General features: G+C 41.6%; 1 protein-coding gene across 3 annotated transcripts in view; it reads right to left on the bottom strand.

The window, feature by feature from the left end:
- The window catches only part of CAMKMT (calmodulin-lysine N-methyltransferase), a 247,424-nt gene that overhangs the window by 48,662 nt on the left and 173,331 nt on the right, over positions 1 to 25,431 (bottom strand). For all 3 annotated transcript variants that reach the window (XR_014562774.1, XM_083733738.1, XM_083733739.1), the window contains exons 4-5: positions 8,490 to 8,550; positions 426 to 480 (exon numbers count right to left, since the gene is read on the bottom strand). Coding sequence is in view for 2 of the 3 variants with exons in the window: in XM_083733738.1 (XP_083589864.1) it covers positions 426 to 480; positions 8,490 to 8,550 (116 nt within the window). In the remaining variant the exon portion in view is untranslated. The remainder of the gene's footprint in view (positions 1 to 425; positions 481 to 8,489; positions 8,551 to 25,431) is intronic.

Genomic DNA, 25,431 nt, shown 5'->3' with positions numbered 1-25,431 from the left:
AATTACCGAGAGCTCTGGATCATGTTTGTTGGTGTAATAATGCAGGCAAAACATTAGCAGCTATATCATGGTGCTCCAACTGTGATTCGCCAGGCTATTCCAGTATCTTAGCAAATGGGGGGGGGACTATAATCTGAGGAGGGGGGAAGCTTCAGCTATGGCAATGAAAGACAGACCGTACGTGGCCTGGAATGTCACAACAAGAGATATTGACTACACTGAGGTAAAATGTTTCTGCTCATCGAGGCAACCATAAAATCAATATGATACGAAAGCAAGTCAATCTAGAAGGTCTCTCAAGACTCTGCAGCTTGACCGCAGCTGATTCTGTTGACAGTTCTCTGACCCAGCAGTTGGAGGCACTGGAACATTTTTTCCCCTTTGTTCCTCCCTCTGAATAGGATTGGAATTGAGAAAAGACCTACCATAAGCCCAGCCAAGCATGTCATGCCACCCCCTAGCTCACACACAGCAAGGCCCCTGAAAGAGAGAAAAGAAATGGTAGAACCCATACAAATTAGATGAAAATGGCCAGAGAGACATATATGTTACAAGAACAAATTGCTATCTGTAGTGCGGCACGGAGGTACCAGGAAGTAGCAGAGGCATGACCGGGCTACCTCATGTCGTTTTGCGTTTTAAAAATAATTATGAAATAGAAAAGTCACAAAGCAGGCAAACCAGTGGGGGTTCCCTCATTAGTGCTCAGTGCAACATTACCACCGCTGAGCTGAAAAAAAATCCGAGAAGGTTCTCTCCCTCCCCCCCAACCATTCCTTGTCAATGGCACTGTCTTTTAGAACTAAACTAGCTAGAGTAACGAAAGATAATTGTTAGGAAAGGATAACACTGTTAATTCACATTCATTCGTTCAAAAACAGTTAGACAAGTAAATGAAAGAATTAATATAATTTCTCCCGCTCACTCTTGCTCCCACTCTCTGGAGAACTATGGAATGAAATAGTTGAAATTTGTAACAGAAACTCTGACATTTAAAATTAAGTACACACCTCAGCTGTGTCTTTCTTTCTTTCTTTCTTTCTTTCTTTCTTTCTTTCTTTCTTTCTTTGCTATGCACAGGTGGAAATTTTAGCTCATAATTAGCACTTTAATTACAAATGGCCTACAAAAGATCCTAGTTGTTTTTTTGTTTTTGTTTTTTAAAAACCCTCTTAGCACAACTGCTTTGTGCCAAGTAAATTTGCTTTTAAGAAATTCCCATTGCTATCTGTGGGATTGTTCAAAAGTAAGTAAGCTTTGACTGGTGCCCATAGAGTAAAAATGAAAAAGTTTGTACAACATCAGTTGTCTCCTTAACGATGACAAATGAGAATGCTAAGTATCTGATGTGCACATTTTTATTAATTTATTTCAAAGTTCATTAGCAGCCACAACCTTTATGCAAGAAAATAACATTTTATGATAGACATTTGCTGGGATATTTAAAACTCTTGGTGGATAAAAATAATTCAAGGCAGGTTATGAGTTCTATTGTATAGCATAAAATATACTAGAATGGAAACCACACAAAGAAAAATAATAAAAATAATTTCATAAAATTCCTAAATAAATAAAGTAGTCAGATCACTCCTAAAAGTGTTTAGGGCTAAGCTTTTGGTGAGCCTCCTCATGGAAGTGATAACTAAGGAGCAACCAGTAAGAACACAGGCTGACTTTTCCTTGTAGACAGTTTGAGCATATTACACTGATCCTGGTCCGACTGCACTTGCTACCAATTAGTTTCTGGGTGCAATTAAAAATGCTGGTTTTATAAAGCCTTAAATTGCTCAGGACCGTAATACCTCAAGGACCGCCTCTTTCCATATGAACCTACACGGACCCTGAGATCATATCCTGAGGCCCTTCTATGTGTGCCTCCTCCTTGAGAGGTCCGGAGGGTGGCAACACAAGAACGGGGCTTGTCTGCAGTGGCTCCCTGTCTGCGGAATGCTCTCCCCAAGGAAGTTCGCCTGGTGCCTTCATTATACACTTTTAGGTGCCAGACAAAATCATTCCTTTCTAACCAGGCCTTCAGTTAATTTGAATGACATCCTATGCCCTTTTAAAATGTGGAGGTTTTGGGGAGGAGGGTTACTGGGTTGTTGTTTTTATTTCGATTATATATTTTGTTTTATATTTTGATTTTGTTCTGTGAACCACCCTGAGACCTTTGGGTATAGGGTGGTATATAAATTCAGTCAACAACAACAACAACAGAGATACACATCAGCATGGGAGCGGTGTTTTGTAAGTTTTAATAAGGTTTGTTTATTCATTTCAAACATAATGGAGGTGTCTGAAAGATATGGGATTCAATTAAATTTTACTCAGAGTAGACCCACTGAAATTAATGAACATGAGTAAGTTAGGTCTAATAATTTCAATAGGACTAGTTGAATACCACCCATGCTTCAACACAAGCACTTGAAACTGTGCATAGGAAGCTACTGGAGGCTGGTGGGGTGCCCAAGATATTTGGTATAATGCTCATTTGGGTTTTGTTTTGTTTTGCAGCAAACTCATGACAAGGACATTGTAGAAGTCTGCCTTTGGAAAATTTAAACTTATACTGTTGTTGCTGGCATCCGTCTGTCTTGAGAGACAATGGAAGACTGCGCCATTGGGAGGTAAAGCGAACCACTGGAGTTACAGTTCCACATAAGGTCAACCTCTGGCCAAGAACTGAATCACAACAGGCCAGAAAACAGAGTTGAGGAGGAGTTGTAATCAAGCAGAATAAAGCAAGCCAGAATCAAACACAGTCAAACACAGAGGACAGAGTAATTGAGTAGAGATCCTGAAGTCAGCAATATGGAAAGGCAGTCAAGAGGTAGGGCAAAACACAGGTTGCAAGAGTCTCCGACACCCTTTCTCAACCTTGGGTTCCTAGATGTTGCTGGGCTACAGCTCCCATCATGCCTGACCCTGGCCAGGATGGCTAGGAATGGTGGGAATTGGAGTCCAACACCATGTCTGGACCCTGGGTTGAGAAAGGCTGGCCTGGAAGGGGAAAGACGCGTGGTGGTCCATCAGCTAGCAGACCTCAACTGAGGGCTTATATAGTCTGGTCCCTCAGGCTCCATCCAGGACCAGCTGTACACACTTACTTCTGCCCTCAGGAGCCCTTTCTTCCCAAGGAGTCCCTTAATCTCAAGTTGTTCACTTGGGCTTTCAGGCATGCACTCTTTTGCTGAGCCAGGAATTTCTGACAACTATGCTCTCTGACACTGGGAGGAAGTTTGGCCTTCCCCTTTGTCTTCTGCTGCAGGTGAATCAGAGGGTCCACTCCAAGGGCCCTTCCTGGGCAACTTCTGAAGGCAGGCCTGGTGAGGCCCTGGATACCAAGGTCTTCCAGATCAGTGCTGAAATGGGATAGAGTCTCCAGGCTTGGGGAGGTCTGGGTCTTTGTCAGAGGACAAGGTTTTCAGAATTGTGTCAGGCCCCAGTATGACAAATCCACTGGAGTTGTAGCAAAGGGGGGTTGGCAGACTGAATGGGATTCCTAGGTGCAGCTTGGAAATTGTCTACTAATGTATGAAATATAGTACGGTACCTTGAGATCCAGCACTGAGGGCCTTCTGGCGGTTCCCTCATTGCGAGAAGTGAGGTTACAGGGAACTAGACAGAGGGCCTTCTTGGTAGTGGCGCCTGCCCTGTGGAACGCCCTTCCTTCAGATGTGAAGGAAATAAGCAGCTATCCTATTTTTAAAAGACATCTGAAGGCAGCCCTGTTTAGGGAAGTTTTTAATATTTAATGCTGTATTGTTTTTAACACTCGATTGGGAGCAGCCCAGAGTGGCTGGGGAAACTCAGCCAGATGGGTGGGGTATGTATAAATCAATCAATCAATCAATCAATCAATCAATCAATCAATAATAACAATAATAACAATTGTTGTTGTTGTTGTTGGACTAGTGAGCATGTTGGGACTTGACCGTGTGAACTTCCTGCAGTAATACTACAGTAGCTGTGATCATCTTGGCTGTGAGTCCTGAAAGACCTGCTCCCTGCTTTTCAGGCCTTTTCCCACCTGGCCTAGGGAGGTCACTGACTGGCTCTAGCTGCAAAAGTTGAGACAGCTGAACAGACTCTTGGGTTGGTGTGTTGTTTAGGGGGGTTTTCCGGAGGGGGGGGCGTTTGTTGCTGTTACTGATATATTTTTTCTATTTTTATTTTTATATATTCTTGTGATTTATGTAGAAAACTTTCAGTCTGGTACTTTTTGATGTGTTTTATTTATTGTTCATGACTACTGGGAAAGAGGAGAGTGAGAGGAGATACGATAGACCATCTTCAAATGTCGCATATGGATGCTTTACCTGAGATTCCTGCATTGCACGGGGCTGGACTAGATGACCCTTGAAGTCCGTTTCAATTCTACAATTCTATTATTCTACTTTAGTCATATATGTATTTTTTTCATGTTGTAAGGCACCTTGAGCATGGTTTTAACTATGAAGAGGCAGCATACAAATAAAATGGTGTGTGTGCATGTGTAATACTGAAGTATATTTCAAGTTTAACAGGAGTAACAGGATTATATGAAATTCTATGGTGATAGTGATAGTGAGGACGCAACTACCATTGGCAATCAGGTGTCCAGGAAGTTATCGGAGCTATACCTAGAAGTTGTTGAATTCTTTGAGGTGGAAAGTGAAGGCTTCCTTTTGGATTTCTGGAACTTTCAATAAGGAGGATTAGAGTGGGATTTCTTTGATGCATAGCAGAAGACAGGTAAAATTCTAGTTGGGCCCCCAAACTGTCCCACACGCAATGATTTGGTCAGAATGTTTGGTCAGAATATTTTGTACTGATTTATTTTCTCTGCAGTTTATTCATTGTACCCTGCTCCTAAATCTATATAGATTGTATATAAATATAAATCTATATAGGTGTTCAACTGTCAGGGGCAGTATGCTTCAGAATACCAACCACTGGAAACCGCAGGATCAGGGAGTGCTGCTGTGCTTGGCCCTTGCATGCTTTCCATAGGCATCTAGTTGGCCACTGTGGAAACATTATGCCACTGGATTGATCCATCAGGTTCTTCCTAAGTTCTTAAGGGTAGGATAGTTTGTTTAGATAGATAGATAGATAGATAGATAGATAGATAGATAGATAGATAGATAGATATAGATGATAGATAGATAGATAGATAGATAGATAGATAGATAGATAGATAGATAGATAGATAGATAGATGATAGATAGATGATAGATAGATATAGATAGATAAATAGATAGATGATAGATAGATAGATAGATAGATAGATAGATAGATGATAGATAGATAGATGATACATAGATAGATGATAGATAGAGATAGATAGTGTTGTGTATTGAGTCAAAGGATTTTATATCTGTATTATTATTGTCTGTATTGCATTAGGGTAAAGTAACTGCCTTTTGGTTCCAGAGGGTACAGCTACTATTGGTTCATTTAAGCTGCTGTATTTGGATCCTCTGTCTTATTGGTTTCCTCCAAAAGGCAGGACTGTGATTGCCTGAGATTGTTCCCTCCAAAATGTATCCTTTCTAGCGTGTTCCCTGTCCCTATAAATGTAGCTCTCCCCTCCTCAAGTCTCAGTCTTGTTTGCTTTAATAAAGAAGTGTTACTAGAGAACTGTCTCCAGCATATTATGTCAAGAGAGCTGAAATCACAAACCCCACGTCACAACAGAGAGATAGATAGATAGATAGATAGATAGGGTTTTTTAAATAAATAAATGTCACGGATCATCTGCTGAAAATGCTGCCTTAATGTCACCTAGCATATAAGGCGTGTTCCGGTGTTCAGTCATCAAAAAGTCCAGAACAATCCTCCAGACCAAAGCTAAATTTCCTAGAGACTGCTGTGGAAGTTATAAAACGGAGCTCTAGGAGGTAACCAGCTATGCTATGTACAGATTCAGAACCTAATTGTTTGTGTCCACAGAGATCATGAAACGGAGCCAGATGCATCCCTGAGGAAAATATCTTGTGGTCTTAATTACAGAAGGAAGGGCAGCATCCATACTTATCATCCAATGTGGTGCCTGCAATTATGCAGAAGACTTAAGTATACTGAGCAAAAATACACAAGTGAATACACAAATACAACAACAACAACAACAACAGTTAAAGAGTGTTGTGACACCTTAAATACTAACAAATATATTATGCTAAGTAACCCTGACAAAAGGGCATGAGTCCACAAATATTTATGCCATATTAAATGTGTTAGTGTCTAGGGTGCCATAAGATTCTTTGACTATTTTTGTTGCAAGAGTTCTCCCTCTGAAAAAAAAGTGAAAATTTAACCATGGGCTTTTAATGTATGGATGGCAAAACTGCAAACAAGTAGCTATTCAGTTTCATGAAATTAGCTCTATGCTGTTGATTCCAGATCTATTTATGATATTCAAAATTTATATACAGTATAGGCCTATAAGATAGATAGACGATAGATAGAGAGATGATAGATAGATAGATAGATAGATAGATAGATAGATAGATAGATAGATGATAGATAGATAGATAGATGATAGATAGATGATAGATAGATAGATAGATAGATAGATAGATAGATAGATAGATAGATGATGATAGATAGATAGATAGATAGATAGATAGATAGATAGATAGATAGAGATAGATAGATAGATGATAGATAGATATAGATAGATAGATAGATAGATAGATAGATAGATAGATAGATGATAGATAGATAGATGATAGATAGATATAGATAGATAGATAGATAGATAGATAGATAGATGGATGATAGATAGATAGATAGATAGATAGATAGATAGATAGATAGATAGATGATAGATAGATAGATAGATGATAGATAGATAGATGATAGATAGATAGATAGATAGATAGATAGATAGATAGATAGATGATAGATATAGTCAGTTTTTCATTTCCGAATGAACATCTATAATAGGTAGGAAATAGGTCTATGTCCCCTACCCAGCTCATATAGCACATGTAGCAGAAATGAACACTAGTAGTTCAATATGTGCAAAGACATACACCAACCTACATCTTGCTGGCATCTGTCTGTCTTGAGAGAAAATGGAGTACGCCACCAGAAGTGAAGTGAAACAGCTGGAGAATCACAGCGTCTGCTGTGGCTGCAGGGACCAGTAACTCATAACTGCTTGCTTCCTGTGCTGTTTTTGCTGCATTAGCAGCAACAAAGTGGTCTTTCAAGGGTGCAAGCCTGACATCACCATGGTGCATGAAAATTTTGGAAAGGTTGGGAGGTTTACCAGAGGCAGAGGTGCAATGGTTTTTCTTTTTCTTTCTTAAAATAATCTTCATTTTAGCATTGCCAGTTGTGGCAGGAATAGAACTCCTTTGGTCAGCTGCCGGCTGGCACACCCATCTCAATGAATGATCAGATATAGTGCCATTATTGGAGAATGATAGAGACAACCCCACCTTTTTTAGAGGAGGAAGAGGAGGAGGAGAAGGAGGAGGAGGCTAATCTGTCTTCACGGCATGGGTGGAGGCCCTGTGGTACTCAAATGGCTATGCTGCAGCTGATGAGAGCTGCCACCTAATAGCATATGGGTGGTCACCAGATCCCCATAGTTGGCCTATGACAAGCACCCAAATGTTCTATATACTTGCATCCCTAAACAAACAAACAAACAAACAAACACTTCCCCTCCCCACACCATTTTTTGCAATCTGTGAATGGAGTGGTAAATTAAAGTTGGCTTTTGTTTGTTTTTAGCCCTATGCATTGTAGCATACAATTGACCATGTTGACTTAGAAATACAGATGCATTTCTCCCAAGCAAGAGCATATTTGTGGCCTTCTGTAGCTCCCGTTCAAAATAACTGAATAAAAGGGCAGGGAGACGGCTGCAAAAATTGCCCTGCTATGTCACATCTTAAATGCCCCTAATTTTCTGGGATTCTACCACATACACATTTCTTAAGCCCAGCAAGGTCAGGGGGCTTGATCTATTACATGTTCTGTATTGTACCAGCCTGTCTAGATGGGGAGCCTTGCAAGCCTCTGGTACCGAAATATGAAAAATATACAGAAAACAATAGTAAAAAGCATGCAGAGAATGCAAGAAATATTCTGGTGCCAAAGCTCTGCTTTAAAACTATGATATACCTTCCCAGACAATACTTTACTGACTTTCAGAACAGAAGTAAGAGTAAACTCAGTAACAAGATGCCTTTTGTTTTTCCCCTGACCTTCACAATCAGTGCTGATCGATTGACGCCTCACTTTTGTTTCCCAAAAATCAAAGTGAAATAAAACGCCTTGAGTGGAAATCAAAAGTCTTTGACATATAGTAGAAAGCTTGCTGTGCAATATTAGTACCCAACGGCAGCTCCAAATTCTTTGTTAAGAGCAACATGCTTTCACCTTGAACTTTTAAAAACAGAATCTGACGACTTAAATCATAGCAATCTTTACCATGCAAATATAATAAAACTAATGGATTGGAAAGGTTATTTTATGGGTTGCTTTTGTACCTGAACACTTCATGGTACTTCAGGCAGTAGTAAGCTAGTACCTCTTCAGAAGGCCAGATACCTAGAGAGAGAGAAAGAGAGAAATGGTCACTTTTAAAAGAAAAGGCTCTCTTAATTTTTTAAAACCTATACTTAGATCTGTCCAAAGTGATCCTTTGTTGCACTTTTAAATATGGGCCAGGAAGTAACAGGAAAAAGTGAAATATATGCTGTTTGAGGTCTGTTCAAGAAAATAGCTATGTGTGCTCATATTTCTCCAGAATGTGTGTGTTGTGTTCCATTCTTGTTTCATACAAAAATGCCTTTATTGATGTTGAATTCTGTTTGTCAGAGCAGCCCTAAGTGGAGACTGGGAACAGTACAGTGTGCAGCTGGGCCACAAGTCAAAGTTTATGGAAGGCACTCTGCGCCACTGAGGCCACCTGAGCCTCAAGTGACAGCAAAGGACCCAGGAGTACCCCCAAGATATGTAACCACTCCTTTAGAGGGAGGGTAACCTTATCAAGAGCAGGTAAGCTCCCGCCCATCCGGTCTAGAGAACCACCCAACAGCGCCTCAGCCTTATCTGGATTGAGCTTCAGTTGGCTGGCTCTCATCCAGTCCATTACTGCGGCAAGACAATGGTCCAGCATATCCATTGCCAAACCTGCAGATGTAAAGGAGAAATAGAGCTGTGCGTCATCAGCATATTGCTAACAAGGTACTCCAAAACTCCGGATAACCCCCCTCAGCAGCTTCATGTACATTTTAAACAGCATAGAAGGCAATACAGAACCCTACACTGAAGGCCCCATGGGGCCGAAGAATCACCCTCTGGAAATGACTGTCCAAGTACGACCAGAACCACTGCAAAGTGGTGCCACCCACAGGGGCAGACTTTGGTCTTTCAAATTTCAGTGCACTCTGTGAGAAGGCAAAATCTGAAGCCCCCATCTCTCGCCTTCTGTTCTGCTCAATTCACCACATCATAGTTTTGACACCCTCCGGCGCCCCCAGGCGGAACAGGTTACGCTGTCCTAAATCTGCCTCTGCTACTCTCCCCTAACTCAGACAGCCACTCCAGAAGGATACCATGGTCGATACTGAAAGCCGTTGAGAGGTCAAGGAGAATTAACAGGGACACATTTCGCCTCCACATTTCTCTCACAACAGAGGTAAACAAACAGGGCGCCCAAAGCAGTTTCTGTGCCAAATCTGGGCCTGGATCTTGTTTGTGACCATCTGCTTAAGAACCTTGCCCAGGAAGAGGAGATTGACAAGTGGTTGGTACTTAGATTGCCTGAATCCAGGGAGGGTTTATTGAAAAGTGGTTTTATCACTGCCTCCTTCAAGCAGCCAGGGACTACACTTTCTCGTAAGGAGGCATTAATCACCTCCTGGCTCTGCCAGCTGTCCCCTCCCCACTAGCTTTTATCAGTCAAGAGGGGCCAGGGTACAGAGCACAAGCAGCCACCTTGACCGATCCAAACACCTCAAGCCTTACTAAGTGAAACTCATCCAACACAACAGGACTAGACATTGCTCTGGACACCCCTTGATATTTGTTTGCTGTAACAGGGGAGTCAAACAAATCACAGCGAATGACCATCGGTTCTGCTGCATCCATCAGGCCAGACTGTAAGAGGCCCTGCACTACCCAGAAAAGCTCTGTTGGATGGCACCATGAGGATGCAATAGAGGCAGCAAAGCATGCCTCCCTTGCTGCGTTCACTGTCAGTCGTGATGAGCCTCGCCCCTGACATTCGACTGCATTCCACAAGAGTTTTCTTCCACTTGTGTTCGAGCCACTTCCCAGCTTGTTTCCACACTCTAAGTTCTGGAGTGTACCACGGAGCCAAGTCACTTTCTCTCAGACTAACCTAACTTACCTGCCATCAGGTTAAAATGATAATTCAGGGTTCCATGGAGAAAGGGAGAGGTACAAATATAACAAATATACCTATTTTCACCTGATCAATCAATATGTTATGTTTTGGTATTATGAGAATGAAAGTATGTGTGAGTTGGTATACCATGACAGTTATGGTGCATAGTTGAAATCTCATCTCAGCCAGGGACTCATAAACTAGATAATCATATGCAGGACATAGTTCCCAGCTCCCTGCATCTACAATATGATGACAACAACAACAGTAACAACAACAGTAGTCTACAGGACTTTGCTACCACTGTATTCTGCACATTGCCTACTGCATTCTTGACATCAAAAGAATCTTAAACAGTAGTCAGAGTACCATCAATGGGCTTGACCTTTGGAAAGAAAGGCAAAGGTTCTTCCTATTACAAGAGCTTTTCCTCATTATTAGCCAATGGTTGAACTCAGGAGCCCTCTGGATCTTTCTGTTTGCATGAACGAGCACAAGGAGATGCTCATTCTTGTGCATCCAGAGGATGGTGCGAACTTGGAGCATTTGTTAGCTAAAGGGCAATCTTCATTAGCCATGGTATCATTAGGATTTAAATTATATCCTCTATGGCCTCCAGCCAGCAGAAAGGGATAATCCATACACACTACTGCACTATGTTAGATCAGAGTCACATTATAGTAATGCTTTGTAGAAATCCCAGAGAAGTGAAACTAGCTTCCATAAGTCTCCCGCCCCCTGCCCCCACGGGAAAACTTTTCTTCAAGAGTAAGGATGATTTCTGCCAAACCCCAACAAAGATGGGGGGCATTCTTAGCTCTCAGTATGGAGGAAGCGTTATCCCACTGCCCTGTTTCCCCCAAAATAGTCAGGACAACAAGTTGTCTCTGTGTTTGTTTGTATGTAGGCATATCCCGGTACCTATAGGATACCTTCCTGAGCTCACTATAAGTGAGCACACAGCCAAAAGAGAGTATGGTGTAAAGTGGAATTTATTTATTTTTTACATCCATATTGCTATTCACCCACTATGTGAAGAACTGCTTTTCCAGAGCTCTGCCTTTCTTTGGATGCAAGCTCAGTTGAGGTTACCAGTTCCTGTGCTTCCCACCACTGTGCCATAATCGAGAACTTTCAACTTGGACTGAGGTGTATGTGTATGAAAAATTAGCTTATGCCTATTTGTAGATCGTTTTCCTGCCATAATATATATTGCAATACTGAAATGAGTGAAAGGATTATTTTGTACCCCATAACCATTAAAGGCTCAAAGTGCAAAGTCTACTCTGCCCTTTCCTAATTGCAGCAATGGTGCTAATGCCCCACTCAAGGCTAAGAAGTTCAGCCACACTGGTAGAATAACTTGAAAAACCTTCCAGCCCCCCCCCCCGCCCCCAGGTAGTTGCACAGTTTTGGGGCTGTGTGGTATCCATCTCCCATGTCTTCCTAGAATTTGTTCTGGTGTGGATGGCTGCAATGGCAGAGAAAAGGGTCATATCAACATAAGGGAACATTTGTTGTGTGGATTGTATTTTTTGTATTTCAAACCAGTTTTTTGTTTTGTTTTTTAAATTATCCACCAAAGCAATTTTTCATGTCTAGTAGATGTAACTCATTTAGAACCACCTGCAATCTTCCTCAAACTAACTTTCTTTATTAAAACCCTTTTTTTTAAAAAAAGAGCAACCTCAAACTGTTCTCAGTTATGTCCCAAAATACTAGCCATTGCAAGACACGTCTCAACCTTCTAGAATTTCTCTCTCACCTTGCAATTTGGAAAAATTAAACTTTGTCTTTGAATGACAGGTAAGTCACTCTACCTTTTATTGCGGGACTGCCACAAATGCAGTACAAAGTTAGCACTCCATTCCCTGGTAGTAGCAGCTGTCATATCATCAATGGGAAAGACTGTAAACAGGTTCCTCTGAATCCACACAACTCAATCAGCTACTAGCTACACATAATGCACCTTTCTGCAATCCTTTAGTATTACAAAGTAACATGCCAGTAATAATTCCAGGCACAGACAGCAGCAGAAACAACAAAAATAATAGTAGCCAGCACTCTCTCACAAACAGAGGTCTCAAATATGGAAGTACACAGCGCTACCCACTAAAGCATTAAGCTAGCAGCAAGAATACCTTTGTTAATTTTAGTAAAAGGAAAAGCTTCTCTTGCTTGAACAGGTAAGTAATCCTCTTTGATGGCTTTCAAAATAGGGATAAGCTTAACAAGCCATGTGGAGGAGTTTGCACTTTGACTTCTACTCCCTTGTACTGACCTACATTTTACAATATGCAAAGATGTAATATAGCTATAGATCAAAATGCTGCCTGGATGTATGTATTCCTCATTCATCACAAAGCCTGGGAACCGTCCAGCCCATTGAAACCAACAGGAGAAATTAAACTCTTTGCAAATGTAATCAAAGGGTTTTCATTTTGGACCCAATCCAAATGAGTGTAAAATGTGCTTAAGTTCCATTGAAATCAATTAAGCTAAGCCCTATTATTCAATTCCATTTATTCATGTTAGGGACAGCGACAACATGCTGATATGTCATATTCCTCTAGCATGTCGCCTTTGATACATTTAAGGTAAAGGTAAAGGGACCCATGACCATTAGGTCCAGTTGTGACTGACTCTGGGGTTGCGGCACTAATCTCGTTTTATTGGCCGAGGGAGCCGACGTACAGCTCGCATGTGGCCCGCATGACTAAGCTGCTTCTGGCAAACCAGAGCAGCACACGCTGTTTACCTTCCCGCCAGAGCGGTACCTATTTATCTACTTGCACTTTGACATGCTTTCAAACTGCTAGGTTGGCAGGAGCAGGGACCAAGCAATGGGAGCTCACCCCATCGCGGGGATTTGAACCGCTGACCTTCTGATCAGCAAATCCTAGGCTCTGTGTTTTAACCCACAGTGCCACCTGTGTTTACAACTGTACAAAAGTTGGAGGGCAAACATGATGCAGGATGCCTCCTGTACTCATGGAGGCTTCCTGCACAGTTTAGGTCCCTGCATAATACAGCATAATACAGCACTTCTCCCTCTAACCCAGGCATAGGAAACTCCGGCCCTCCAGATGTTTGGGACTACAATTCCCATCATCCCTAGCTAACAGGACCAGTGGTCAGGGATGATGGGAATTGTAGTCCCAAACATCTGGAGGGTTGGAGTTTTCTTATGCTTGCTCTAACCCACTGATCTTTCCTTGTGTGTCCCTTTTATTTTGGCAAGCACAAGAACAAAAGAACGGCCCTTCTGGAACAGGCCTAATTCATTTCACTGGGGTTTAAGTGGAACTAACTTTCTCTGAATTAAAGCAAATCCATATTTCAAGGTTATTCCACTTGAAAGTCTGTAAATTCTTCACTGATTATACATTGGCTTCCAGCTTTACATGTATCAAGTTAACTAGGCATTTACATTAAAGCCTTCTTTTGTATTCACACACTTTCTACACACTAGACAAGCTTTCTGCTTTACACAACTTAATCTGTATATTTCCCCTTCTCCTCCATATGTTTGATATTCTAGTTTCATTCTCTCATTAAATGATTGCACTATTATTTGCACCCGCGAATGTTATAAATAGGAGCACTATAAAACCTTTGTGTGAGTACAGTAATTGTCACCTTTAAGGTCAAAACTACATAAGAGAAAATTAGATGCTGGATGAAAATCTGGCACTAAAGCAACATGATAAAGAAACCATATAATGCATGATTGTATTCTCCAAGGAATTAAACATATAAATGGTCATGTATTTTAAATGTGGATCTGCCAGGAAAGCTCCCAAAGGCCTTCACCAGCAGAAGGTGAAGTAACAGCAATATCTTCATAAACCTCATTGAGTTAAATGGAGCTCACTCACAAGTAAGTGTGCAGAGAATTGTCACATGTTCAAAATCTTACAATTCTGAATGGATTAAACGAGTTGGCCCTCAGGAGGAGTTGTGAAATGCAAGGGGTCAGAAGCAATCATGTTGGAATAATAATTCATTTTGGGTGCACTTTTTAGGTCTCTCATTTTCTATTGGTGCTTTTTCTCAACTTCTTCTCTTTTTCAAGTAGGTAGCCTATTCCTAGTAATAATAATAATAATTTTTTATTTATACCCCGCCCTCCCCAGCCAAGGCCGGGCTCAGAGCGGCTTACAAGCAATAATAAAAACAAGATGAATGATTACAACTTAAAAACAAAAATAAAATGCAACATTAAAATAATGGAACATTAAAATATTAAAATGTAGCCTCATCGCAGGAGGAGAAGGAAAAGAAAGAAAGAAAGAAAAAAGAGAGAGAAAGGGAGGGAATCAAATTGGCTCCAAGCCAAATGCCAGGCGGAACAACTCTGTCTTACAGGCCCTGCGGAAAGAAATCAGATCCTGCAGGGCCCTGGTCTCATGAGGCAGAGCGTTCCACCAGGCCGGAGCTAGAGTTGAAAAGGCCCTGGCTCTGGTTGAAGCCAATCTAACTTCTTTAGGGCCTGGGACCACTAGGGTGTTGTTATTTATGGACCTTGAGGCTCTCCGTGGGGCATACCAGGAGAGGCGGTCCCGTAGGTACGAGGGTCCTAGGCCGTGAAGGGCTTTAAAGGTCAAAAGCAGCACCTTAAATCTGACCCTGTACTCCACTGGGAGCCAGTGCAGCTTGAAAAGCACTGGGTGAATATGCTCCCATGGCAGAGACCCCGTGAGGAGCCTCGCTGCAGCATTCTGTACCCGCTGGAGTTTCTGGGACAGCTTCAAGGGCAGCCCCGCGTAGAGCGAATTACAGTAGTCAAGCCTGGAGATGACCGTCGCATGGATCACTGTGGCCAGGTCGGGGCGGGAAAGGTAAGGGACCAACTGCTTGATGCGGCGAAGGTGGAAAAATGTCGCCTTGGCTGTTGCTGTAACTTGCGCCTCCATGGAAAGGGAGGCATCAAGGATTACACCCAAACTCTTAACGGAAGGCAATGGCACTAATTGGGCCCCCGCAAGAGAAGGGAGTTGGTCCCTCATCCCCATGCCATGCCGACCTAGCCATAGGACCTTTTTCTTCGAAGGATTTAGTTTCAATTGGCTCCCACGAAACCATCCAGCCACAGCTTCCAAGCATCTGGTCAGTGTGTTCAGGGCCGGAATACCATTCACAGAGGAAAGCAAATAGGCAGGGGTAAAATGAAAAAAAAGTAACCCATAACCACATTACATCATCATGCATCCCTGACGCTTATAGAACATAGTGAAAGGAACCAAAACATATAGGTTTTAAGAATTTTTTAAATTAAAGCTAGCTTGGTCAATTAAGGGCATGCAAGTTATTTTTAGAAATATTCTACTGTATCTATCTCTATCTATCATTTATCTATCTATCTATCTATCTATCTATCTATCTATCTATCTATCATCTATCTATCATCTATCTATCTATCTATCTATCTATCTATCTATCTATCTATCTATCTATCATTTTCTAGAAATACCAGCAGGAAAGCACTACTGCATTGTTAGCTGCCACACGGCAACTATAAAAGGGTTGCATTTGAAGCAGCATACAGTGCCACCAGGTATTTCAACAAAACAAAGAAAGCACAAAAGGATCCACAAACCATAAGCCTGAGTTAGTGAGGTATCATGCTTAGTGGACAGCAGAATGAGTTAAATATTCAGCAGAACTCCCATCCTATATCAGGTTCCAAAGAGAGAGCCAGTTTGATATAGTGACCAGAGCATTAGAAAAGAATTTGAGAGACAGGTCTTCAAATCCCCACACCCACGATCAACAAAGCGTCAGCTGTGGTTCATCAGAACTCTAGTATTTTGTTTTTCTTTCAACAAACAATACTTTTTGCTCAAATGGCTATTTTTGCATTGAGCTCCACACACACACACACACACACACACACAAATGCCTAAGTGTTTCCTAGATGTGTGCAAGATGAGATTATACTGTAAGTATCCACTCAAAAGAAATCAAAATATTTTGCTAGCTAGGTGGTATCATATTCAAATTACATTTAGAGTTTTATTAAAGTATGTAACTCACTTCCAGTTACAAAAGCATCATGTTAAACAAACAAACAAACAAACAAACAAACAAACGAAAACCTAATAAATTTATATACTGCCTTTCAAACATAAAATTATTCCCAAAGAAATTTACAGATAACAAAACAGTAAAACACTGTTGCACGCCACCCCAATCTCTGAGTGGTGCTTACCCAGGGTTTGTGTTTCCTTTTGGGAATGAGGCACAGTAGAGAATGTGGTGCTTTTATGATATATGGTTTATTTACACATATATACAATCTGATCTTATGATTGAGGAGTTCACAGCATTAATAGCCCCAAAAGCGTCTTGCTTCTCCCATAGCCACTGTTGCTCTCTGACCCTGTGCTTGCTTCTCCCCCCCCCCCCAGCTTCTAGCTCACATAACAGTAAACTCAGGTCTCAAACTTAGTCTTTGTCCTTCTAACTATCTAAAAGTTGAAGGAGACGGTCCCATCCATTTGTTATCTGGCACAGAGGCCCTTTCCTTTGTTCTCTTAATGGCCGGTCACCCAGGTGGTTACCTCATCAGGAAGCTAGCCTGGCTTAATTAGATTTTAACACTTGCTAGGATTATAGGCGTCTGGCCCCCACAAACAACGCAACGCAACGCAACACAACACAACACAACACAACACTTTCTCCCTTGAGAAAGTGTTCCGCTACTGTGGTGCTATGACCGCAAAGGCCTTCTCCTGTACTCCCAGCTGCTGCATGTCAGACATGGAGAAGAGCCCCTGAAGTCAGTCTAAGTAAGGGCTAGCGATTATGGTGCCCCCCAGACTACAACTCAGCCCCAGCCAGCATGACTAATGATTAGGGTTGATGGAAGCTGAGGTTAAGTAATATCTTGAGAGCACCCATTGGCCTTAGTAGACATTCAGTAGACGTTCAGTAGAGATACAGAAGATGGTCCTTAGTAGACTTTCATTTTACATTCGGCAGTACTTTCCCTTATCACTGTGAATCTTAATACATATACAATGAATACATGATCACTCCTCCCATTTTCCTCCTCTTCCAGGTTTTAGACCAGAAAGCAAAAGAAATATATATAATAGTGTTAGAGAGAGATTGCCACCTTCATGTACCATGGGAATAGCCGTAAGTACTGTAACACAAAGCAAACTAGAGAAATTGAAGCACATCTCTCTACGTTTCCTTCTCTGTTTGTCTTTTATACAACCCTCTTTCAATCTAAAGCTGAATTTATGAGATTCTGATCACCGAAAAATATGTATAAACAGCTGGCAGAGACCTTCAGCTTGGCCAAAATGGTCTCTGCACTCTCTATCTCAACAAGCTTTCAGCTTCATTATTATTCACAGCCAGGAGGAAAACATGATGGTTTGCAATCTGCAAATTTCTTTTACAGCACAAACTTAAGAAGGCCTGTGGAACTGTGATGGAAATACAGTAGCAAGTGAAAAACTATAGATGATCCGAAATCCAGGCTATATGGCAGTGCTGTCAAATTGTACAAGGCTGCCTGTATTATTGTCTTTACCACCTTTTTTGTGTCAACTGAATGAATTTTGATTTCGTTTTCCTTACCCAGTTTTCAAATAATCATTAAAAATTAAACAACATGGGAACAAGCCTTTTGTGATTACAGCCTTCACTCTCCAGCAACAAGCTGGATCTATGAATTTACGTACTATTGTAGATGTAAATTGCAAAATTTTACATTCAACTATATTAAAACATCTATTCCAAAAAATGATTACCAGTTGTGAAAAGCAGACAGGCTTATCACTTGCTGTCAGTTGTTCATGTCTAGTTAAGCAATAATGTGCTAAAACTGCTCTTTTGTTTTGTGGAAGAATTTTGGCAATAGAAGAAATGAACACTCGTTTAATAAAAACTCAGGCTGCCTTTTGCTTTGATGGAGGAAGCAGCTGCCTGTTTTCATTTGCTGCAGAGCAGCAAAACCCATCAATATAATAAGCAGCTTAGATGCATCCATCCACAGCATCTGTAAGGATATAGGGCTATTCGCTCAAAACCAATCCTTGGTTTAATTTTAACAAAGATGTGTCTGACATATTTGAAAAATGCATTATAATAGCGTTTTGGGTTTGGGGTTGTTTTTTTTTTGAAATACTAGCAATTTCTCTTTTCTTTTTAAATACTTTGCACAGATTTATGAGAAGGGAAGCGGGTGTATCTGAGCGATGGGAATGATAAAACACACTGCAGCAAGAATCTACAATACAGGTCTCTCTCTCTCAAAGAAAAATGCAAACATGGAACATTAAGAGCTTGCCTGCTACTTCATATTCTCTTTTCCTCTCTTCAAAATTGCGGGGGGGGGGGGGGGAGCCTTTAAGCCTATCGATATTGTTTGTGCAACACATACAGAAGCAGACGGAAAAGCGTAAGACTATGAAACAATAACCAAAAATATGAAGGGTTACATACTTTGCTCCAGTTCTTTTGTTACGTTAGCAATTGCAATTACGTGACTCATTCTCCCCAAATATATTTGCAATTTGTTTTAAACTGACAGTCTTAACTGCTAAGTTTGAGCAAAGGAAAAAGAACCACCCCACACAGCAACTTTCAGCAGCAAAGCTGAAGAAAAATCACACCATGATACTCAATTCTGAAATACATACAGCTAGAGCCTGTCAATGAAACATTCATGTGTGTATTTTACTTCTTCTATTGTCCATCAACTTAAATTTCAGTTGGAGTTGTTATGCTGTACATTTAAGCTATTAAAATTCTGAGATGTTATTATTTTTGTGCTGTCCAATATTCTAAGACCTTTCTAAGCTGAGCTTTTAGATGATTTGCACATTAACGGAGAAGTCAGATAATTCTTAATCCTCCTTTTTCAGATCCAATAATGGATAAGGAAGCATCTTAGCATGATCAACTAGCAATCTGCCTAGCTAGAGTGGTAGTATACCTGAATTTAGGATTAGCCATTGGTTCCCCCCCCATAATATCTGATTTAAATGAGCACTCATTTTGAGAAGTGAAGTGGGAATGTTTTCTATGATAGCTAAAGTGATAGCTGTTTCCATTTAAACATGCAGTCATGAATTCTAGGTATGCTTGTTCACATTCTGTGCAGAGAATTCTGCAGAGTAACAAGAATGTCTTAAAGCGTTCAGGTAAATAACTACTTTCCTTAAATCCTGGTCAAAACAGACATCTAACTTTTCAAATTTACTGGCTTTTCCCTTTGCACCTTCATTTTTGGAGGCAATAAATGGTAAATAATACTCCCTATTGTGCACATAGGGTTGTGTTCTAATCGCATCCCCCCCAAGTGTAAGTCAAATATTGTTTCCGACTAACTACGATCTAGCAACAGGGATACATGCACAGAAATAGGCTTTCTTTAAACAAATTTATAATCCACTTTTAGGGAGCTCTTCACAAAGTAGCTTACACATCCATAAAAAGTGCATTGATCTGTTGCAATGGGGGTTTCAGCAGCTTGCTCTATGTTTGGGACTTGGATCGAGCAACCTGGCTGCATACCAGGTACAGCCACCAGGCACAGGTTGGTAAATTATCATTGTGAAGGACAGAGCGAAGCCTCTTGAGTAAGATGGGAGCACCCTAGACGCTCTCTTCTCATGCCAAATGACACTTATATTCTCCTGCCCCAAGTCTGTTAGTATCGTTAGCTCAGTAATAATCACACAGTCTTCTCCTATGCTCTCTTTCTAGACTGTGGCTGAAGTCCATATAGAGCAATAGATGAGATCTCAGTCCTTGGCAAGTATGTCCTATGTGGAAAAGGGAACACAGTCTTCTTGCTCGGCATAGCAGCCATGGAGCTAGCCAACTTTACGCATGTTAGTTGCCCCAGTGGCTGGGCAAGGGGCTCTAAGTCTTGAGTATTTGGAGATGAGCAGCTCTAGTTTGCTGAGCTTCACATAAGCCTCTTCTCATCCCTGAATCTCTGCACCGTATACAAATAATAATAATAATAAACACCCTTCTATAGGACTCCTCTAAAGTAGCAAAATGGGTATCTTCCTAAGGTCACCTTAGTTGGCCATTTACACATCTGAATATAAGTGTGTGTGTTCCAGTCATGACAAAGAGGTAAAATGTATTGATGCCTTAAACAATTGTGCCCTAGAACACTAAGCAACCCTAGACGTAAACTTAAGTGGTGTCCATGTGTGAGATATAAGTGTGTTGAACCATTGGCTAACAAGGGAGTCAAAGGTGTGCTAAAGGAGGTTATGGAGATTTCTGAGAAGCTGAATGAACGCTTTGCTTCTGTTCTCACAGCGGAAGGTCTACCTCTCTTTTAAATCGGAACCAGTGAAGGTGGTGAATGTCCTGTGTGAGTGCCTGGAGGCGGTTGGAGGATGGATGGCAGCTTACATATTGAGGTTGAATCCTGACAAGACAGAAGTATTGTTTCTGGAGGACAGAGGGCAGGCAGGTGTGGAGGACTCCCTGGTCCTGAATGGGGTAACTGTGCCCCTGAAGGACCAGGTGTGCAGCCTGGGAGTCATTTTGGCCTCACAGCTGCCCATGGAGTCACAGGTTAATTCTGTGTCCAGGGCATCTGTCTACCAGCTCCATCTGGTATGCCAGTTGAGACCCTACCTGCCTGTGCACTGTCATGCCAGAGTGGTATACGCTCTGGTTATCTCCCGCTTGAACTACTGCAATGTGTTCTACATGGGGCTAACTTTGAAAACTGGTGACTAACAGCAGCTGCCGAGACCAGTCCTGAAAGACCCACATTGGCTCCCAGTAGATTTCTGAGCACAACCCAAAGTGTTGGTGCTTACATTTAGGGCCCTAAATGGCCTTGGCCTGTATATCTGAAGCAGTGTCTCTCTCTCCCCCACACACACACCATTGTTCAGCCTGGACACGGAGATCCTGTACTGAGGGCCTTCTGGCGGTTCCCACACTGCAAGAAGAGAAGCTACAGGGAACCAGGCAGAGGGCCTTCTCGGTAGTGGCACCCGCCCTGTGGAACGCCCTCCCACCAGATGTCAAAAAGATGCGTAATTATATAACCATTAGGAGACATCTGAAGACAGCTCTGTATATGGAAGCTTTTTAAGGTTTAAGATTTTACTGTGTTTTTATATGTGCTGGAAGCAGCCCAGAGGCGCATCCTAGTCAGGTGAGCAGGGCACAAATTAACAACAACAACAACAACAACAACAACAGCAACTTATTATTTCCCTCTGCCTGAAATAACTTTTGCAGTAAGTAAGTCTGAGGACCTGAGGCAAAGAGTGGTGACCTAATAGGCAAAATACAAACTGACTGGGTCCAGATGGCATCCACCCAAGAGTTCTCAAAGAACTCAGTGTAAAATTGCTGATTATCTAACAAAAATATGTAACCTAAGGACTGCAAAGTGGCCAATATAATGCCAATTTATAAAAAAAGGAATCCAGGGTAGATCCTGGAAATTATAGCCTGGTTAGGTTGTCTATCCTGGGAAAACTGGTGGAAAATATTGTTAAAGATAAAATAACCAAGTATATAGAAGAGAAAGCCTCGCTGAAGCAGAGACAGCATGGCTTCTGTGAGAGTAAGTCCTGCTTCCCTAACCTATTAGAGTTTTGTGAGAGTGTGAACAAGCAAATAGATACATGTGATTTGGTTGACATAGTGTACTTTCAAAAAGCTTTTGACAAAGTACCTCACCAAAGACTCCTGAGTAAGCTTAGCAGTCATGGAATAAGAAGAGAGATCCTCTTGTGGATCAGGAACTGGAGTAGAAATAAATGTAGAGTTTGCCCAGTGGAGAGATGTAGAAAGTGGGGGGCCCAAGGATTGGTATTGGGATCTGTGCCTTTAATCTGTTCATAACCCATCTAGCGTTAGGGGTGTGAGTGGTGTGGTGGCCAAGTTTGCTGATGATACTAAACTATTCAGAGTCGTGATATACCGGTATATATGTATAAAAAAGGATTGCAAAGACTTGCAAAATGACTTCTCCTAACAGAGTAAATGAGTAATAATATGGCAAATGTAATCCATTGTAAACAAGCATAAAGTGACTCATTTCAGGACAAAAACATTAATTTTACATGTACACTCATAGGATCCAAACCGGCAGTGACTGACCAAGAAAGAGACCTTGGGGTTAGTCAGTGCTAAGAAAGCATTAGAGGAAATTGAAGAATTTGGACAAGTAGCAGGTTTTAAATTAAACAGAAAAACAGACATTAACAGACAAGATACTAAGCTTTTCCTATATGCAACAACCGCAGCAAGAATTTTATTAGCGCAGAAGTGGAAACAAGAGGAATTACCAACAAAGGAAGAATGGCAATTGAAGTTAATGGAGTATGCGGAACTGGCCAAAATGATGGGAAGAATCCGAAAACAGCAGGACCAGAAGTTCATCAAGGACTGGACTAAATTTGTAAATTATTTGAAAGACAACTGTATTCAATTAAACATGTTGTAGGATTGCTTTGTAAGGAAAGGCATAAAAATCACTGCAGAGAAGAATAAGAAAATATAATGCTTTGATGTTTTTGATTTGAAAGCAATGGTTAAGTAGTGAAAACGCAGAAATTTGAAATGAAAGACAGAAAATCATAAGGAAGGTCTGAAGGAAGTCATGGCCAAATTGTATAATATAAGAGGAGAGATTGTAATGGAAAGCATTATTGTAAAATTAATAAAAATGATATGGCAAAAAAAAGAAAGAGACCTTGGGGTCACAGTGTATAGTTCAGTGAAGATGTTGATCCAGTGTGCAGTAGCTATGAAAATGTAATTTCCATTCTAGGTTTCATTGGAAAAAGAAGACTGCCAATATCATAACGTGGCTATACAAATCTACGGTGTGACTGCCTTTAGAATGCTGTGTACAGTTCTGGTCACCTCAAGTCAACAAGGATATCTTAGAGTTTGAAAAGGTTCAGAAGAGGGCAGCCGGAATGATTAAGGAAATGGAGTAACTCACATATTAGGAAAGGTTGCAGCATTTAAGGCTGATTGTCTAGACAGATGACTTAATGATTTTAATGCCTGTTGTAGCAATTGTAATGTGCTACGCCAGATGCTATGTGGTTTTTAATTGTATTTTCATTGCTTCTTTTATGTACTATATTGTATTAAAAATTGCATTCCACCGAATACAAACTTTAATACAATAAAATCAATAAAATACAATTGAAATTAATATGAATATTTAATATGGGCATGCCACGGACCACCTGAATAAAGCTCCACAGACCACGGTTTGGGAATCCTTGGTTTAGAGAGTTCTTAAAATCTAGAAGGTATGCTTTAGTCCACTTAACATTAGCTAGAAGATACTACGTACTTCCCATCATTCTAAGGAACTCAGAGCAGTGTATGCTGTCACTTTCTCCATTGATCCTCACCACAATCATGTGAGGTAGATTGGCCTGAAACCGAAATTCATGGCTGACTGTCAAAGTAAATGTGATAGTAGAAGACAAGTATTAAACCATTATTAAAGGCTTGACTCATTCATCGTATCAATAATAAGTTAAGCCAAAGTAGTCTGGGTAGATGAAGGGCCAAAATAGAATAGCGGTGGATTGCAATGTGAGTGAAGGGCTTTTAAAACGTTTCGCTCCCAGGCCAACATCTCAATGAAGATTGTTCACTCCCACCTGCCACTGGTGCCAGTAGTAACTTCTTTCCCAGTGCAAATGACAGTTTTGAAGTGGGGGTTGTTAGGAACTTGGAATCAGGTAGAAATATCAACTAGTTATGCTGTTGTCCTGATCTGAGGTGATCCCCACAGCTGTCATTTAACACTTTCCTGAAAAGATCGGCCACACTGTACTTTTAATACAATGTATAAAGGTAGAAGTAAAAGGACCCCTGACCATTAGGTCCAGTCGTGCCCGACTCTGGGGTTGCGGTGCTCATCTCGCTTTATTGGCCGAGGGAGCCGGCGTACAGCTTCCGGGTCATGTGGCCAGCATGAATAAGCCGCTTCTGGCGAACCGGAGCAGCCCACGGAAACGCCGTTTACCTTCCCGCCAGAATGGTACCTATTTATCTACTTGCACTTTGACGTGCTTCAAACTGCTAGGTTGGCAGGAGCAGGGACTGAGCAACAGGAGCTCACCCCGTCGCGGGGATTCGAACCACCGACCTTCTGATCGGCAAGTCCTAGGCTCTGTGGTTTAACCCACAGCGCCACCCACGTCCCAATACAATGCATAAAGGTAAAGGTAAAGGTACCCCTGCCCGTACGGGCCAGTCTTGACAGACTCTGGGGTTGTGCGCCCATCTCACTCATGAGGCCAGGGGCCAGCGCTGTCCGGAGACACTTCCGGGTCACGTGGCCAGCGTGACATCGCTGCTCTGGCGAGCCAGAGCCGCACACGGAAACGCCGTTTACCTTCCCGCTGGTAAGCGGTCCCTATTTATCTACTTGCACCCAGAGGTGCTTTCGAACTGCTAGGTTGGCAGGCGCTGGGACCGAGCAGCGGGAGCGCACCCCGCCGCAGGGATTCGAACCGCCGACCTTTCGATCGGCAAGTCCTAGGCACTGAGGCTTTAACCCACAGCGCCACCTGCGTCCCCCCTAATACAATGCATAGCTTGGCCCAAAGAAGTGGCTACTTAACTCTTTCCTTGGAAATCAGTTTTCAGCACAAAGTTGCTCTATCCAAGCTACTTTTCCACTCTTGGAGGGAGATGTAGAAGACATGGCGATTCTGTGTTTTCCCCAGCAAGAAAGATGGTTGGGGAGAGTAGTTTTTGAGCTGAAAAGAGACAGGCGGGAGAGAGTTAAGCAGTCTCTATCTGCAAAACTTCCCAGACCTGGAAGGAAGATTCATTGAAGATAGCAAACATAGGATTGCATAGTTACAGGTTGCAATCCTATCCAGTACATGTCTACTCAGAAGTAAGTCCCATTGAATTCAGCAGGGTTTACTCCCAGGTAAGTGGATATACGATTAGAGACTCAGCATCCATTGAGGCTGCTTAATTTTTTTCTTTAGGATTAAAAAAAAAAAAGAATCGCACTGACTCTCAGTTACAAAAAAAACATTATTTTCCACATTATAGCTTTACAAGCCTGGAAATGTAAA

The sequence above is a fragment of the Podarcis gaigeae genome (assembly GCF_964106915.1).
Source record: "Podarcis gaigeae genome assembly, chromosome: 3".
Taxonomy (NCBI): Eukaryota; Metazoa; Chordata; class Lepidosauria; order Squamata; family Lacertidae; genus Podarcis; species Podarcis gaigeae.
This window is presented reverse-complemented; position numbering and strand designations above follow the sequence as displayed.